Genomic DNA, 17,132 nt, shown 5'->3' on the forward strand with positions numbered 1-17,132 from the left:
CCCAGGTAATAAGAGTACAACAATTGCACGATTTCCATGAATAAAGTAGTCGACTTTATGAATGAAATACTATAACTGATATAAATAGTATCTACTATCTCCCAACCTACTCGGTAGCCTAGTGGCAGAGCGTCCGCTTTGAGTGCGGGAGGTCGTGGGTTCAATCCCCGGCCGCGTCATACCAAAGACGAAACAAATGGTACTATTAGCTTCCTCGCTTGGCGCTCAGCATTAAGAGGATAGTGCTAGGACTGGTCAGCCCGGTGTCAGTATAATGTGACTGGGCGGGGTATCATGCCACGTGTCTACGGCGTGATATTCCAGTGAGGCAGCACTATAAAGTTGGGCATTGTGCTCACTGCTACAAGTAGACACCGTCGTTCATATGACTGAAAAATTGTTGAGAAAGACGTTTAACCCGAAAACACACACATCTGCTATCTCCCGGTGTGTTAACCACGCTTCGTTTAGTGACAGGTGATTGACCTAATTCGGGAGAAGGATTTATATACTGTATGGAATGCATAAGTGTAAAAGATAAGAGACAGCAAATGAATTATTCTTTAAAGAAAAAATACAGTATCTACGTTTGCTGTAAAAAAACTGACTTAATGTTTAATAAATAAGTATTATATCGAGAGGCATTAATAATCATTTAAAAAGAAAAGATTTTGGAAAAAAAAGTGATTGAGAAAGTTAACGTACATCTGACATCATTGTTCTGACAGGTTTACACAAGTTTTTTTGTTGTTGTTTTTTTTTCTCAGTAGAAACCGTACGTGAAGACATTGTTTTCAAAACAAGGAATAACTGTTCATGGGTAATATTACTAGTAAGCCTATTTCTAGATTGATGAAAATGATGAGAGACAGCACATGAATTATTCATTTAAGGAAATAATACAATATCTACGTTTGTTGTAACAACTGACTTAGTATAAGTGAGTAGCATTTTGGGAGGCATTGGCATTATCATGTAAAAACACCTAGCATAAAAGGTAACTGAGGAAGTTAGCGGACTTCTGACATTATTATTCTAACAAATTTACACAAGTTTTTCAGAGTAGGAACATCAGTGTTTGAAAGTATTGCTTTAAAACAAAAACCACTGGTACCGTGCATAATATTACTAATTAGCTTATTTCTAGTATGCTGAAAAAAGTCGCATGAAAAAAGCCAATTTCACCAGATACTTAAACACTAGGTAAATTAGCTGAACACCGTTACACAACTGAAATCCTCTTTGGAAAATGACGCTTACCACATAAAAGCGAACAATATTGCTAAAACTACAAATACAAACAACAAAAGAAGGTCATGAGGGCCCAAAATATTTTACTTAATGTTGACCCTTTGACCTTGAAATAATGTCATGACGTATTGTATCATGAATTGCAACACAATGCTTAGTACGAAAAAACCCTAATTCCAAAATTTGATAGATACAGACTTTGCAAGAAAGAGAAAGCCAAGCAAAACTGATTAAATTAATTTAAATAAAGTCTATGCAAGGATAATTCTTGCCCAGTTTGATAAAAAACATCCAGCGGTTGGTGAGAAAAAGTCATTTAGAATATTTTCTATATTTAGCTCTGAGGGCCCCTAATTACAAACAAGCTGAAAAACTGGAACAAACTTGAGGATGGTCAGTACTAGCATGCTATTGATCAACTTCGCTAAGTTTGATGAATCGGTCGTTTAAAGATTTTTCTTTTTTTAAACTCAGACCGCCTATAAGCACAGTCATGTACCAACCATTTAAAAACCATCGTGAGTGTCCCTTCCAGCATGCTACAAACAAGGTTTGAGGAATTCTAACCAGCAGTTGTTGATGCCTTACAGACGATGGATCATAGACGTCGGACCTTCTGTCTAAACTACAGTTTAATCTATACCTTTGGTTTGGGTGGACTAAAAAGAAATGATCAAAGCACAATAAACTAATTTATCACGACTAAAAACTCCTTTTACTTATAAAAGAATAAAAAGGTTTATATCTAATGTACTACTCTTTCTCCACACGATACCGTATTTGTATTGGATTTAGAAGGTACCTGCCGCCAATATGTTTCAGTATACAGTTAAGCTACCTTTATTAGAGAATTTCAACTAATCCATTTAACAAGATTTAATAATAAAAGACTATTTTTTAATTTATCTTAAACCTTGAGTTTCTGGAACTCCACGAGACCGGTTCTTTGGTTATTCATTTACAGACCGAGCGAAGCGTTGCCATTAATCCCCAGTCACTACATCCAGTATAATGTCAATTCTTTTCAATCACATGTTATTCAAAACGTAGCTACAGTTTTATTCCATTATATAAATGGATTTTAACACTTCTATTAAAATATATATCTCAACCCAAATAAAATAAAAGTTCAACAACGTTCTAATACGAGAAGTGCTGCATCTGTAAATAATAATAGAAACGCAAAAGAATATAATAAAATCTATAAAAAGATCCTTTGGAAGCAAAGAATGCAACCAAGCAAAATAATAGCAGACTTGGTTTGATTGAGTCTGTTCATGAGAGGTAATGAAAAGTGCAACGCCTCTCACGCCCCCTGGCACCGGCTTAAGCGGAATTCTATAACAAAGATATTGAATGGACTCCATGATCCCAAAGGACAAGAAAATATAACAACCCATTAATCAATATAGCTATTATATAACACAAAGATATTTCAGTTGGCACATTTTGTAGCATTCATAGGACGAGTATTTAACTTAGGTAGGTTGGGGTCAAATCAATATTCTGTTTATAGAAGTGTTTTTGACAAACAATTAGTATATTACTTGAATATTTTTCCTAACATTTTGCAGATACGTTGCAAACGTTCCTAACATTTTGCAGATACGTTGCACACGTTCCTAACAGTTTGCAGATACGTTGCACACCTTCCTAACATCAATGTTATTTCTATTAAAACTCACCGGTGATGAGGCTGTCTTCTGAGGTTAGTCTTAAAACTCATTTTGACAATCACGGGTCCATGTTTTCAACACAGTAGGAGAGATTTACTGGATAAAGCTGGCCAGAGGTAGAAAATGTCTCTTTGTGTGTGGGAAAACAACATCGGAGTCAAATGTTTCAGGAATCAGTGCCCCTTTACATTATAAACTTAATACACATTTGATTTTTATTAAACACACGTTTAATCATATGCCTATTTCACCTTAACCTTTCAATCTCTCTAGGTTGTATTGTCATCATTTGATTTGTCAAATTGTACATAGCAGCAATAAAACCCGAACGGCACGATTCCTATCCAATCCACCGCAGTCAGAAATAGGGCGAAATTAATAAAAGCTTTATTCCACTCCTCTACATAGAATGGGCACTCATCAATCATCTCGTCTCTAAAACCTGTTGTCCATACAGTTCCTGTAATTTAAAGGGGTTCCTTACTTAACATACAATGTCGTATCATATATGTAATAATTGGTTAATACAGAGTATGCCTACATCATACGGAATAAGACAATTTCATTCTGGATATGCTGTCACCAATCCTTTAACGTTTTCCAATTTTTGGAACTGATGTTAATTTCCGAAACACATTTAGTTTTTCAAAATTCATCTTATATTTGTTGATCTGGATAGGATTTCCGACGCATAATACATAATAAGTGTTCAAAACTAATGCTTTATTGCAATTCACAATAAAAATGTCAGCAACTGTATTGAATCTTTATTTTCTTGAAATATAAAATTATTAAAATACAGGATGAGTGTCAGTGATTGTCTCCCAACTCAAAATTTTGTACCTAGGCGTCTCAACTGTTGAATCCTGGACGTGCATTTTAAACAATATACAAATACTTGTAATTCATAATTTGACAATTCAAACCCATGTACAGTTACGTATAGAAAACTGCTTGATTAATGTATCAGAGAAACTTTTGTCAAAATATTATTCATTTAAAAATACTACGTATAGCCTATGCGCCTATAAAATGTAAAACCATTCATTTATACAAAATACTTACCTATTATAAGCCATATGGGTGAGAACAATGACTCTATGACGAGATATACTTCCACAAAACGATTGTCCATTGCATTCATCAGTTGCTTTTTACACCCTAGGAGTAACAGCATGCCCCAGAAAATAAATCCGAGGCAGGATTTAACGAACAAATATTCTGCAACCCTTCTTTCCTTAGGACAATCAGTTGATAGTTTTACAGCTCCTTTAAATATAAATACAATATGTGAAAAGATGCTCTGGAAGCATAAAATGTAACCAAGAAAGGGAACAGCAGATTCAGTTTGACCAAGACTGTTCATAAGAGGTAATGAAATGTTCAGCACCCCGCAAGCACCATCTAAACGCGGAATTCTATTACAGTAAAAATAAATGTTCTCTTATATCCCAAAGGACAAGAAAATATACCAATACTGTTTTAAAGTAGAGAATAGTCAAGTAAGAAAACTGATTTCTGAACATGCTGAAAGAAGGAACCATTAACAATGTTAAGTGAATTTATCATACTTAAAACAGTAAGTATGTTTACAGTGTTATATTGCAAAAGTTCTGAATTGCTTCTAAAAGATAATTTAATTAAGTGATCCAGTGTATTAGTTTAAAAACAGGGGTAGAGCAATATCAAACTGAATTCATGGAAGTGCCAACTGTTACCCTTATATGCTTTGAAGTAATAGATTTTAATTCCAATACAGTACATTAACAAATGGTATTAAAACGGCATGTTTGTGCCTTAAATTAGTCAGAGCTTCACAAAACCTACTACTTGCATCAAATAAAACTGGTTAATTTGATACATAACATTACAATGTACTTATGATATACCAAAATAATTACTAGATACACATAGGAAGAAATATAATTCAAAACTTTGACCCAGGTAATGTGTTCTCCGGCAAAGACAGAGTTCATCTTGTTTGTTTTATCACAGTTTGTCTATCAATCCAATCGTAGTTTGCATTTTAAAAAGAGGTTAGGGTTTAGGAAACATTATACATTTTCAATGTCCAGGAATTATGCTTAAACTACGGAAACAAGTTTTTGATAATTGTTTTACATTGCAATCATTTGTCTCTATGCTATTCGGATACCTTTACCTGTTAAAAGAAAACTAATTTCACACATTTTCCATTTCCTATGTCAATTATCAGTATAATCACATTAAAATGTAAAACACAGTATAAAATATTAAAGCCTATTCGAAATGTTTATAAATAAAATTAAGACACTATAGTTTTCCATTAATGACTTACCGGCGACGAACCTAGAAAATGTTATAACCAGGAAAATTGAGGTTGTAACGGCCATAACTGAAACAAAATATGAACTCGAAACAGCTTAAAGAAACAGAGATGTTATAACACGAAATGAACATGCGTAAAGCTGTTTTAGCATACTGTAAAAAATCTTAGAAATGAATATACTGTCTACAATATAATCAAATGTTCATGAAATGTCGTGAATGCCCGCTGACGTTATTCATTTTGAATTATTCGTTTAGTAGTCATTATATGATAACGCTTTGCTGACGTTATTCATTTTGAATTATCCGTTTAATAGTCATTATATGATAACGCTTTGCCATAGAACGCGAACACATAAAAAGGTGTGTTAACATTGCGTTAAAGCCAGAATCTCCCTCTTAACACATGTTTACTCTGCTGTTAGAACACATCAAAACAGGACTTTTTATGCTGGAATAAAGAGAATATTAGGGTATTCTATTATCCTACCTTCTGATTTAAAATCATTTTTAATCAAAATTTAAAATTTACCACCAACAAGATCTGTGACTGCCTTTTATTTGAAAATTAATACGCCTTCCAAATTGCACACACATACTGCTTTGAAATAGGTCTTTACAATTCCAAATATTATAAGATATAAGTGGAAAAACAAAGGCTTACCTTGTGTTTTGTACCCAACCTCATTGTATTGCTGAACATCAATGAATAATTTTAATTTGCTACCAAGGTTTTATCCGAATTTCAGTTGCAACTCGGAGTCTCATTCTTACCAAGCAAACTTTAGACGTGACTCAAATTTATACACTTGACAGAAAAAATAGGCAACCGTTTCCTCGATGATTTCATTCAATAATATTCCATTTCCAGATGCAATATTCCTTGATTTAGGTGCAGAAAGCTAAAATCCGTTTAGGTGCAGAAAGCTAAAATCGCTTTGTGTCAATGCTTTGGTCCGACTACCATATCAACCTTTCAGGTACACTATTATAAACCTATGTTTGTTAAACCTAACCATTACCTTTAGTCAGTATAATGTATCTGCCGAAGAGGTTGATACTTTCTTGTCTGAGAAAGTTGACTTAAAGATTCATCGTATAGAAGAGTCATTTTCCGTTTCTCCGAGCGTTTCCGTTATTAAAAAACTTTTTGTGGTAATTACAAATACGATAGGCATACGCTATACATTATTGACATGGTCTCACGTACCTAATAAAAGCGCGTTTATAAAAATAATTGCATAAACAAATCTTTCAGCAGTTATTCTCAAATACAAAAAGGCGACATTTTTTAAAAAAAAATCAAAAAATAAGTGCGACAAAAGTTAATTTAGTCACTGACCTAATAAAGCAAAATGTATTCGACCCCTAGATTTTGCTCTCTATTTCGCATGAAGGTATGATAAATATTGTTAACGAACATCTGTTTTTCCGTTGATATGTTTATATATATAAATATTTTACTTTTACATTGTCTTACGAAAAGTTTTCGTAAATAGATTTTTAGCTTACACTTTTTGGTACTTGCGCAAAACCTGCTTATCACTGTTCTGACACCTTTCCGGGTTATTTCGGCTATATATATAATGTCATATGCTTGCAAAATCGTTACGATGTAGATATATAAAGAAAATAAAGAAAACGTATAAACAAAGTATCTTTCACCGTATCTAAAATTAAAATAACAACTACATGCCTTAGAAGACTGTAACTGAAGTTTTGTCAGATAATAAACAAGAGCTGTCACTAATGGTGACAAATGCCCCCGCAGCGCCTTGACCTTTGACCTGGTGACCCCAAAGTCAGTAGGGGTCGTGTACTCAATAAGTACTATTAGCAGGTGAAGTTTGAAGGTCCTGGGTGCAGTGGTTTGCGAGTAAAGTGCCTTCATGCAAAAAGATAACATTGGCCCCTGTGCCCTTGACCCTTGACGTGGTGATCCCAAAGTCAGTAGGGGTCGTGTACTCAATAAGTACTATCAGCATGTGAAGTTTGAAGGTCCTGGGTGCAGTGGTTCGCGAGTAAAGTGCCTTCATGCAAAAAGTTAACGTTGTGACGAACGAACTAACAAACGAACGAACTAACGAACGGACGGACAGTTGAAAACTAATATGGCTCCCTTCGGGGGCATAAAAATAAAAAGATCAGTTTTTAGAATGGTTCTTAATGAAATATATCACATTAACTATCCAGATGACATTGAATCTGAATTTTAGACTGCAAAATTCAAATCTCTCTCAGAAACCCTTGCTGATTTTAAAATGTATATTCTTAGCCTATTTGAAAACTGGAATAACAGATTTTTAACTGAAATGCAAAATCCTACATAATAAGTAAAGTCAATATCAAATGTAAAAAGGTATATTTAGTGACTGTTACCCAGCCAACATTGCACCATGCTAAATAGATGGTGATTGTTTTGTACGTTTAAGTACTTACTAAAATATTTCAGGAACGTAGTTTTGCACTGATCAAAGTTATTACCGCCTTCGGAAGTATTTCCATTTTCCGCCGTTCTTGATTCAATGGAATATACTGAATTTAATTTTAAGTAGAAGTAATTATTACTAATTATGCATTACCGGCGATGAATTACACAGATGAACAATTTTATAATATTTTTCCACTTTTCGTATATCTTATAACAGATTTTTATAAATATTGAAATGACCAATTAGATAAAGTTAGGACCATTACGTAAAACCATAATCTTAGTTTTATTTGTATTTACTTTTAATCCCCACTTATCATAATATGATTTTAAAACATTAAAACTATCTTGTAATTCTCCAGTTGTTTCCGCCAGAAGAGTCATATCATCGGCGTACAACAATAAGATATAAAATAAGGGTAATATCTTTTAATGACAATACATTATTCTCATTTCATTGAAAAAAAAATTTAATATCTTCAATGAATAATGAGTAAAAAAGTGGCGAACATATTCACCTTGCTTTAAACCAATAGCAATCTCCATGAGGTCAGACTATTTTTACAATGTTTTATTGGCATCTTACTTGGCCATACATCGAGCGCACATGTTTTAACATTTTCCCGTTTATACAGTTTATACCAAAGTGCATTTATGTATATAGAATCAAAACACTTACACATATCTATGAACCCGCAATATAAACGTTTATCATTATTCATATAATGTTCAATTAACGAGCGTAAAGCAAAAATTGCATCAACTGTAGAATAGTCCTTCTTAAACTGTTATTACATTATTTCTGTCACTCCATTCATGCAGTCATTTATTGATCACTGAGCTAAATAATTTGGCTAATGTACTTATTAACGTTATACCTCTAAAACTGCCAACATTACTATCGTCTCACTTTTAAACACTAGTACTATAATACCTTCAATCCAATTTTTTGGGAAATGACCGGATCTAAATATTAAGTTCAATAAGTCTACAATATGAGATATCATTATGTTACCAGCTTCTATAAAATACTCTTTTAACTTATAGTCATTACCGCGGGACTTATTTCTTTTTAAATCGCTTATGAACCTCCGTAGTTCCGTATTTGTCAAATATAGGGTCATTACCACTCAAATCCCTAGCACAGAATTCTTCCGCATCTTCATTAACAGTTACATTTATGTCGTCAGCCAGAATCTTGAAATATTGATAAAATGTGTCCTACACTTATTTATCTCCCTTGTTTACTTTTCGTTTTGAAAAGAATTTCCAGAAGTCTTTCAGTTTCTTTCTTTTGAGATCTTCTATAGCCTTCATTTTCTTTTTGTAAAAAATACGTTTTCTATGTATGAAATTTTTATATTGCTTTCGCTTTTCTGCTAAAAACAATCGATTTTCCTTATCTTTTAGAGCTATTAAAACTCTCTCTAGGGCATCTAGATATATTTTTTCTTGTCACTGCACTCTTGATCAAACCAATCCGACTATTTATATGGAGATTTAACGTTGAAAGTCCGCTTAGATTTGTATTCATGTACTTTAGTACAAAACAATGGCTCAGCCGAATTTTGAATTTTAATTCCGACAAATTTCGACACATAGCTGCTCACGTTTTCTTTAGAAAAATCGCTAGATCGACTCGCTAACATGTTAAACTTTGGAAGCTTACCAATCAATGAAGCTCGAAATAAATCACGTTTTTCACTGTTCCATTTAAGACGTAGTATAATTCATTTACATAATTTTCAATCAAACTGCGCGTAACTGCTCTCACTTTGAAAGATAACGGTGCATGGTCAGAAAAGATATTAAAGGGTAGAACATCAAAAGAAGATATATAGTTAAAGTCACTCTCTTTCGCGAGTAAATAATCAGTTGAACTGCATGCATTATGGCTATAATAGAAAGTGTCTGACCCTGTGCCCTCCACGTTACAAATCTTCAATTCTGTTGCTTTACATTGGTCGATCAATTGTAAGCCTTGTGTATTGAAAATTTAGTCAGCTGAGATTCTCCTGAGATGTGTGTCTGGCGCATAATTATATTCATCAAGTGTTCTATTGTTTGTATCGTAATGTACATAATCATCTTTTAAACCGACCCTCCCGTTATAGTCCCCGGCTACAAGTACCGAACCTAGTGACTGAAAATAATTTGTATCAGTTTCTATATACCCGCCTACATATATGTTACTGCTTAGAGCAAAACATCGTTCATCACGTTTTATCCAATCAATGGTGTCAAAGAGGGACCGCACTATTTCTATGCCTTCTTTAATAAACTTTTTATAATATAAAACGGAACTACACCGCCGCTATTTCTCTTTGCTTTCCTATTTTGGACTTTACGGTAGAAGTTTACTGATTAGTAACCGTTTAATTCGAAATTACTATCTTTACCGAGCCAAGACTCAGTTAGAAATATTACATCGAAGACATTAATTATACACAATGTAATAGATTAACGAATTTTTCATTTTCGAGCTTCAATTTGTAAGATCTCCTTGATGTCCGTCCTATGCCGGCACTTTTCCGTATTTTTCATCTGTCGACGTATAACTTTTTATATTTAATGTAAGCAGTTTTTCCATCGTTTCTTGCTTTTATCATGATTGTTACTAATTTCCGGCGTATCTCCACAATTTCTGATGGGCACATATCGTGCATGAATAAGTCGGTACTTTTCAGATTTCTACTGAAACTTTTCACTACATTCTTATGTTATGTATTATTGAATTCAACAACGATATTTCTTGGTTTATGTTTTCGCTTCTGACCAATCTTTCTACTCTCACAATTTCCAGCTTTTTCGCGTTTCAATTTTTATAGTATCTGGTTAGTTTTAGTATCACCTCATTCATGTATGTATCTAGGGTTTTCATTTATAATTGGTTTCATTTGTTTGTCTTCTGTGAGCCTCACTCACCTTCTCAGTATCATTCACATCTACAAGTTCCACGAGATCTTCATTCTGCACAATCGGCAATGTTCTGTTCTCAGTCAGGCCTCCTATTATCAGATTATTTATCAGAGTTTTCGACTGCATCTCAAGTAATGTGTCCTTCGCCTTTTTCTGATCAACTTTTGTTCTATTGATTTCGAAGTCGTTCAAGTCTACTTTGTCTCTTACAAAGTCTATATTATTATTGTTTTTAGAGACACGCTTGTCAATATCACACCATAGTTTATTGAGCTTAATATCGACTTCATCGACTTTTTTCTCTGCCATTTCTATTTCCTAGACTTTTATTTCAATTCATTCATTTTTTTCGAAAATTCATCGAACTTTGCTGACATAAATTTCATAAGTTCATTGTTACTCACACTAGCTTCCGTACATTTACCAATACCAGTGCCCTGGAAATTCTGATTCGGGGATGTATTAAAAACGTTGCTTGTTTGGGGATTTTTTTTCTGTTTGCATGGTGTCCATAGTAGTCCATATTAGTAAGCTGTGTATAGAGTTGAGGACTATGGTGGAAACTGGGAGGGACTTGCGATAGGAATCCATTTGGAGTATTCAGTTGGGTCATCATTTGGTGACCGTTGGTACTATTGTTCACATCCATCATTGCTGTATAAGCCGATTGTCCTGACTGTGGTAATATACAGTTAAATTCTTGATCACTCGGACTGGTTACCTGTACTGACTTTCCGATAGTTTAAGATGTCGGTCGCAGTTCGCTACATTTGTTTTAACGGAAAAAGCACCGATTATATTGAAATGCCAATAATCTGAATTTTGCGTGTTCTTACATTTTCTGCTTCGTCGAATGTCTTTATACCCTCTGACTTACAGCCGCTAGCTTCCGGCCGGATATTAGTTTTCGTAGATTCTAAAAGCGTTTACACCTTTTTTTTTTACTTTAGTGCCGTATCGCTTGCTAATAAATATCTGAACGAGACACATGTTCCCAGCAGCTTCCCAGCAGTAATTTGTATCGTTTTTTCTATCATCTTGTTAGATTGTTTCCGGCTAACTAGTATAATTAGATTTCGATTAGTTAATGAAGTTTGTTATGTCCTGGCATACCGCAATACGTGCGAAATATCAACACTCATTATTTATTAACAATATTATTTAAGTTGATATCATTGATGACATAATAGGCATTTAAATTCCTTCTACTTTACATTAAAAGTTTACTGTGTGACTCACGCACTTTGTACTTTTTACTGCGTTAATAACATATTTTATAGCTGTTCTATATAGTTTACAAATTCCTCGAGTTTTTTGTACGATTAAGTACTATGTTGACATAAAGTTAATAAGTTTCATGCATCGTCTATGCGTTCAATATAATACACATGACTTTCCGGTCGATAGACAAAACTATTGCCCGAGGTCTGAAGGACTGAAGGCCAATAGTTTTAAATACTGACCAGAAAGCCATTCAATGAGTGTTTTATTAAATTGTTAATTTTCTTTAAGTTTTAACTTCAGCTCAGCAAAATTTAGTATTGAACTATAAACCGGTTAATAATACACAATATTGACGACGACTTACATAAGAATTATTTTGATTGCCTAGGTAATAGTATCGGCGAAAATACAATTCTGTTTCATATAGAACAAAGGTTTCAAATATATAATTTTAATAGGTGTTTTCAAGTTCCGCCTTAGCTGGAATCAGTTATAGAAAGAACCAGTTAAAGCTGTAATAATGAACCGCTTTACACAAAAATACCAATAACAAAAATAATGGTTGGGTTATAACTAAAAAAGATAGAATACAAGATATACCTGACAGTTGGCAGCAGATGGCTGCATGTTCCTTCCTCCGTATGTTTGGATGCTTGGTAACGGCTGAGACAGAGAAACATATGCTGGCGGGTTCTGTGTTTGGCCTCCACGTACCGGTGCGTTCTGAGAGGATGGATGATTTGACTGCGAGTTATGGCTTTGGGGGTGTTGGGGTTGGTAGGGTTGGTGGAGTTGGTTAGCTTGATAGTATTGTGATGGGAGCTCTGGGATTGGCTGAACAGGTGGCAACCTTGAAGGCGGTGGATGCAATGGTTGAGCAGTCGGCTGAAGGGGTAGATGAGGTCCTGTAACAGAAAAGAGAGATGGTGCATATTAAGCTTCCTGTATAAAGCTAAGTATCAGTATCAAACAAGTCTAGTAGCTAAATTTCATAACAAATGACTAGTATAATGAAAATAACTGTAGCACTGAGATCGTAACATTCACAGTAAAATCTCAAACCGAATATTTTAGCACGGAAACATTTTAGAAATAAAATGGCTTCAATGTTTATGATATATTTCGTATGGAATGACTTTTACATCCTATGACATACTTTGAATCACATTTAACGACTATTCGGCATTAAATAATCTGTGAATGTTTTTAAAATGTCATTTATAATACACGTCACAGTTAACATATCTATCTAGAGATTAAATAAAGTATACGCATTGCAAAATCAATATTTATCAAGGAACATGGCTCCTTTTAGGACTTACTGATTACAGCGTTGCAAATGTATCAGAGTATGGAGCTGTCTTATGTTAGATGAATACGAGGTATCTTCTTTAGAAGACAGCTCTGGCGTTCCACATATCTTTATTTTGAATATCGTCGCAGATATTTTCATATTTACAATACCTTGTTATGATATGGCTCGTGTGTGACTTCAATATGAAGGACTACCTGGCTCTTGTGTAGGTACATTTATTGTTGGAATATTTGGCATCTCGGAGGACGACAGAAATCTTTGCATAGTTATGTTGATAGGGAATCAATTTGCTGGAACTGTGTGTATCACACGGCATTCTGGACATTTTACACTGCCTCTAGGGAATAACAAGACAGTAAAATACGATAAATTCCGAGATGCTATCATCTGGTATGATACTTAACAATAAATGCACTGCAATAATATGATACTACGCATGCTCTTTGTTATTTCATAATGTATTTTCAATCGCCGTGTACTTACTTACTAAATTACACAGGTTCTGTTGCGTCAGTAATGTTTACATAATGACATGCAAACTTGATATCAGATGCATGGCGTCAGTTGTGAAGTCATTTTAACGTAAGTCGTTTCATAACATAGTTCAGTTGCAGCGATTTCATTTTTGTAGGGGGTTGTGGGATGGGAGCGAAAGAAACAAATTATATTATTATTATAGCATAAATGAGTTAGTATTTGATGAATATAGCACAGCACAGCACCGCACCGCACACAACACAGCACAGCACAGCACAGCACAGCACAGCACAGCACTGCACTGCACTGCACTGCACTGCACAGCACAGCACAGCACAGCACAGCACAGCACAGCACAGCACAGCACAGCACAGCACAGCACAGCACAGCACTGCACTGCACTGCACTGCACTGCACAGCACAGTACAGTACAATACAATACCGTCTGATGCTAATGTGTAGCATTATATGATTTGCAACTTCGTTACAAATATAATTTACCCCACCCCCACCCCCGACGTAGGATGCACGATGCATTAAAATGAAACTGCATTGGTACTCATTTTTAGCACTGGAAATAACATCCATTTTAAATTTTGCATTGATTTCAAAACAGGAGTCCGTCCATTCATTGATTTTTTTCATATCGGTTTATAATGTTTGCATCAATATTTTGTAATATTTAAAGTCTCACGTTGACTTCATAAAATGCCTGTACCGGAACTTTAGCCGATGAAAATATTTACCTTCTAGAGCTTTCTTTCCTATTGATATACAAAAATGAATATATTGATAACTTTTCAGACATTTACCACCAGATGCACCATGTGTATAATCTTTATGAGAACGTACAAACTACTTTGATAAAATAGTTTCCGAAACACATCATCAAAGCTTTGTCTCCAGTAAATAAACTTTGTTGTTTGGCTGACGAGCTGAAGTAAAAGCTGAATATGCACACATAATATACCTAGGCATTGTAAACAAGAGTGTCCGAATGTCACATACTCCCGACATATCAAATTTCTTTACACTAGCACCTGTATTTGCATATGGATTTTTTGGACAATTATAAAAAAATAATAACATTACATAAGTTATTTATAGTAACAACAAAAGGAAATAAAAAAAATTCTATATAATATATAATAAAAACTGTTTGAATCAAAACCAAGATTCCTGTCACAAACGGATATAGATATTATTGTTTTTACTAATTTGGTGTAAGAGATAATTTACTTCAGTGTCTATGTGTGCTAATCCCCATGTCTTTGAAGTGAATCTTGATACTGTTCAAAATTAGGCAACAGCCAAAGATCTTTTGGTCTTGGCTATGTTAAAAAGTAAGATAAGATAATAAACGGCTATTATTCGTAAAATCTCACAGGAGATGTACTAGTAGGTAACACGAAAAATGGTTTGATTGCGAGTAAAGTACCAGTTTGATGTCGATGAATGTCTCGGTTTTGTAATTTTAGTAACTGTTGCAGCGAAGTTTCTGATGTTGTTGTTTTCCTGAGCAAAAAATGACTTTTTTGTTAACTACATGTATGTTTTATTCTTTTCAAGAGGCAGGACGTGAAGTGGTTGCACACTTGGTTCAAGCGAGCGAAATGGTTGCAAACTTACAAAATGGCGGATATTATCTGAAATCATCGCGTGTTCGCTTGTTTTTTGTTTTTTTTATCAGGTAAGTGGGTTTCTATGGTATTTTGAACTCTATGGATATGTGCAGGCATCAGTTCTATGTCTACGTCACACTCGGTTTTGCGTTTCAGGGTTGTAGATTTCGAATTCTCAAAGTTATTGAAGTTATAAAATGGTCATGTTCATGTTTTGATATTTGAATTGCGTCGTTTCTTGCCGTTTTTTTCCATTCTAATGATCAAACTAGCCTGTTTTGGGGCCCCTAAACGAGACAAAACAACTAATTGTGAAGAATTCTATTAACGTTGGGCTCTGCATGTTTTCGGGATAGTGCTATACCCTAATAAATCTTGTTCAAGCACGTTTTTGTTGCAAACTTGTACTTCAAGCAATTTCTGTTGCAAACTTTTTCTGAAAAATAGTGTCAAACTCTCAGAGAATGTTTATTGTGCAACTCGTGTACATTTCTTTTCTGTTTGGGGTTGTACATTTTTATAGCATCAAAAGGCCTTTTGATATTTTAATATAACTGTTGATAGAAAAACCTTATCATGTTTTCATGAAACCTGGTAGGATTAGGGTTAGTGTTCATACATAATTTTAACATCTTCCCTGTTTTTAGATTGCAAGCAGAAATAAAATTAAACTTTCGGAGACATTGTCTATAGGTAAATTTTGTCTTTTTGATCTTGTCCATCTATACACACTATACAGACAACCACTTTAACATGCAGTTGTTTTCTTTCAGATCTTTTCAGGTCTAGATGCTATGAACATCAGACGCTATTATGACCCGAGAGCATGAACATGAATCTGCATTAGTTGAACAAACTACGCTAACACGTATATCAGAAATAACCGTTAGGTAAGTGTTATTGGTATCAAAGACAGTTTATAAAATTTTGCAAGCCTATTCTTATTTTCTATTCCTATTCTGAACCAACAATTTTAGCAACCTAAAGTCAGATACATTTTTTGCGTAATATTATCGTACACACAAGCAATGTTGGTTACCAACCAGTAAAGAAAAGTAAATTAATTGCAGTGCCATAATAGAGAAGACATATAGGTATTGCTACAGAAATGAATGGCAAGGACAAACATAAATGCCGTTTACTTGCAAAATTTATTTTAATTGTTAGAAACAAAACAAAAGCGTCAAGTGCACCAGTGTATAATGTTGAATGTTCAGTTCTTTATATTATATATTTAACAAATAATCAAGGCCTTCGAGTGGTTTATCGTCTGATTTACCACGGTTCAGAGTTCAGAGTTCAGATGCGTAGGAATTGAACCACGAAGGCGTTAGCCCGAGTGGTTAAATACTGAAGCATCTGAACGATTACCGTGCAACTTGGGTTTTGCCTTTTCCGAAGTTGTTTGTGGTATTTCTTCTTTCTGTTTAAAACCATTCAATTTTCCAATCATAAACTTTAAACGACAAAATTAAGCACGTGATAAAATGATGGGAGCTACATTCATGTTTCAGCAGATGTTACACTGTAACATAGACGAGTTAAACATTTTATCTCCGTTTTACTCTCATTGTACATCGTCCATGTGTTTTAGTGTTAGTATTATATTATTTATTGTTTTGATACACAGTAGTATGACTTATAAGATATTTAAAGACGACGATTCATGTTTCAGAAACAAAATATGAACTATAACGCATGTCCGTAAAGGGGTATTTTACATGTATCTTATCACCAACACTCAATAGCCTTGTTTCGTATTATGATCATGTTATATCGACACAAGATTGCGCAGGTGGACAAGCAACTACTGTAACTTCTAACGAGCATCATAATCATATCTTAGACCGTGATATATTTTTGTCCATTTAATCTAGAAATGAAACATAACGTATGCATTTATGTCATTA

The 17,132-nt window shown here is 34.2% G+C and overlaps 1 protein-coding gene across 1 annotated transcript; it reads right to left on the bottom strand.

Moving 5' to 3' along the window:
* Positions 1-2,837: 2,837 nt before the first annotated feature.
* LOC128550537 (uncharacterized) lies at positions 2,838-13,454 on the bottom strand. The gene is made up of 8 exons (XM_053529765.1): positions 13,318-13,454; positions 12,409-12,713; positions 10,591-10,902; positions 8,755-8,862; positions 5,899-5,929; positions 5,245-5,301; positions 3,993-4,196; positions 2,838-3,387 (listed from the first exon to the last, which is right to left on the bottom strand). The coding sequence occupies exons 1-8, from the start codon at positions 13,385-13,387 to the stop codon at positions 3,197-3,199; spliced, it is 1,278 nt and encodes a 425-aa protein (XP_053385740.1). The 5' UTR covers positions 13,388-13,454; the 3' UTR covers positions 2,838-3,196.
* Positions 13,455-17,132: the final 3,678 nt, after the last annotated feature.

Source organism: Mercenaria mercenaria, chromosome 18 (assembly GCF_021730395.1).
Source record: "Mercenaria mercenaria strain notata chromosome 18, MADL_Memer_1, whole genome shotgun sequence".
Lineage (NCBI taxonomy): Eukaryota > Metazoa > Mollusca > Bivalvia > Venerida > Veneridae > Mercenaria > Mercenaria mercenaria.

Coding starts and splice junctions, on each gene's coding strand:
- LOC128550537 (XM_053529765.1), bottom strand. CDS start 13,387: ATGCAAAGATTTCTGTCGTCCTCCGAGATGCCAAATATTCCAACAATA. Junction 12,714..13,317: donor TGTACCTACACAAGAGCCAG/GTAGTCCTTCAT, acceptor TTTCTGTTACAG/GACCTCATCTACCCCTTCAG. Junction 5,302..5,898: donor GGTTGGGTACAAAACACAAG/GTAAGCCTTTGT, acceptor ATTTTGTTTCAG/TTATGGCCGTTACAACCTCA.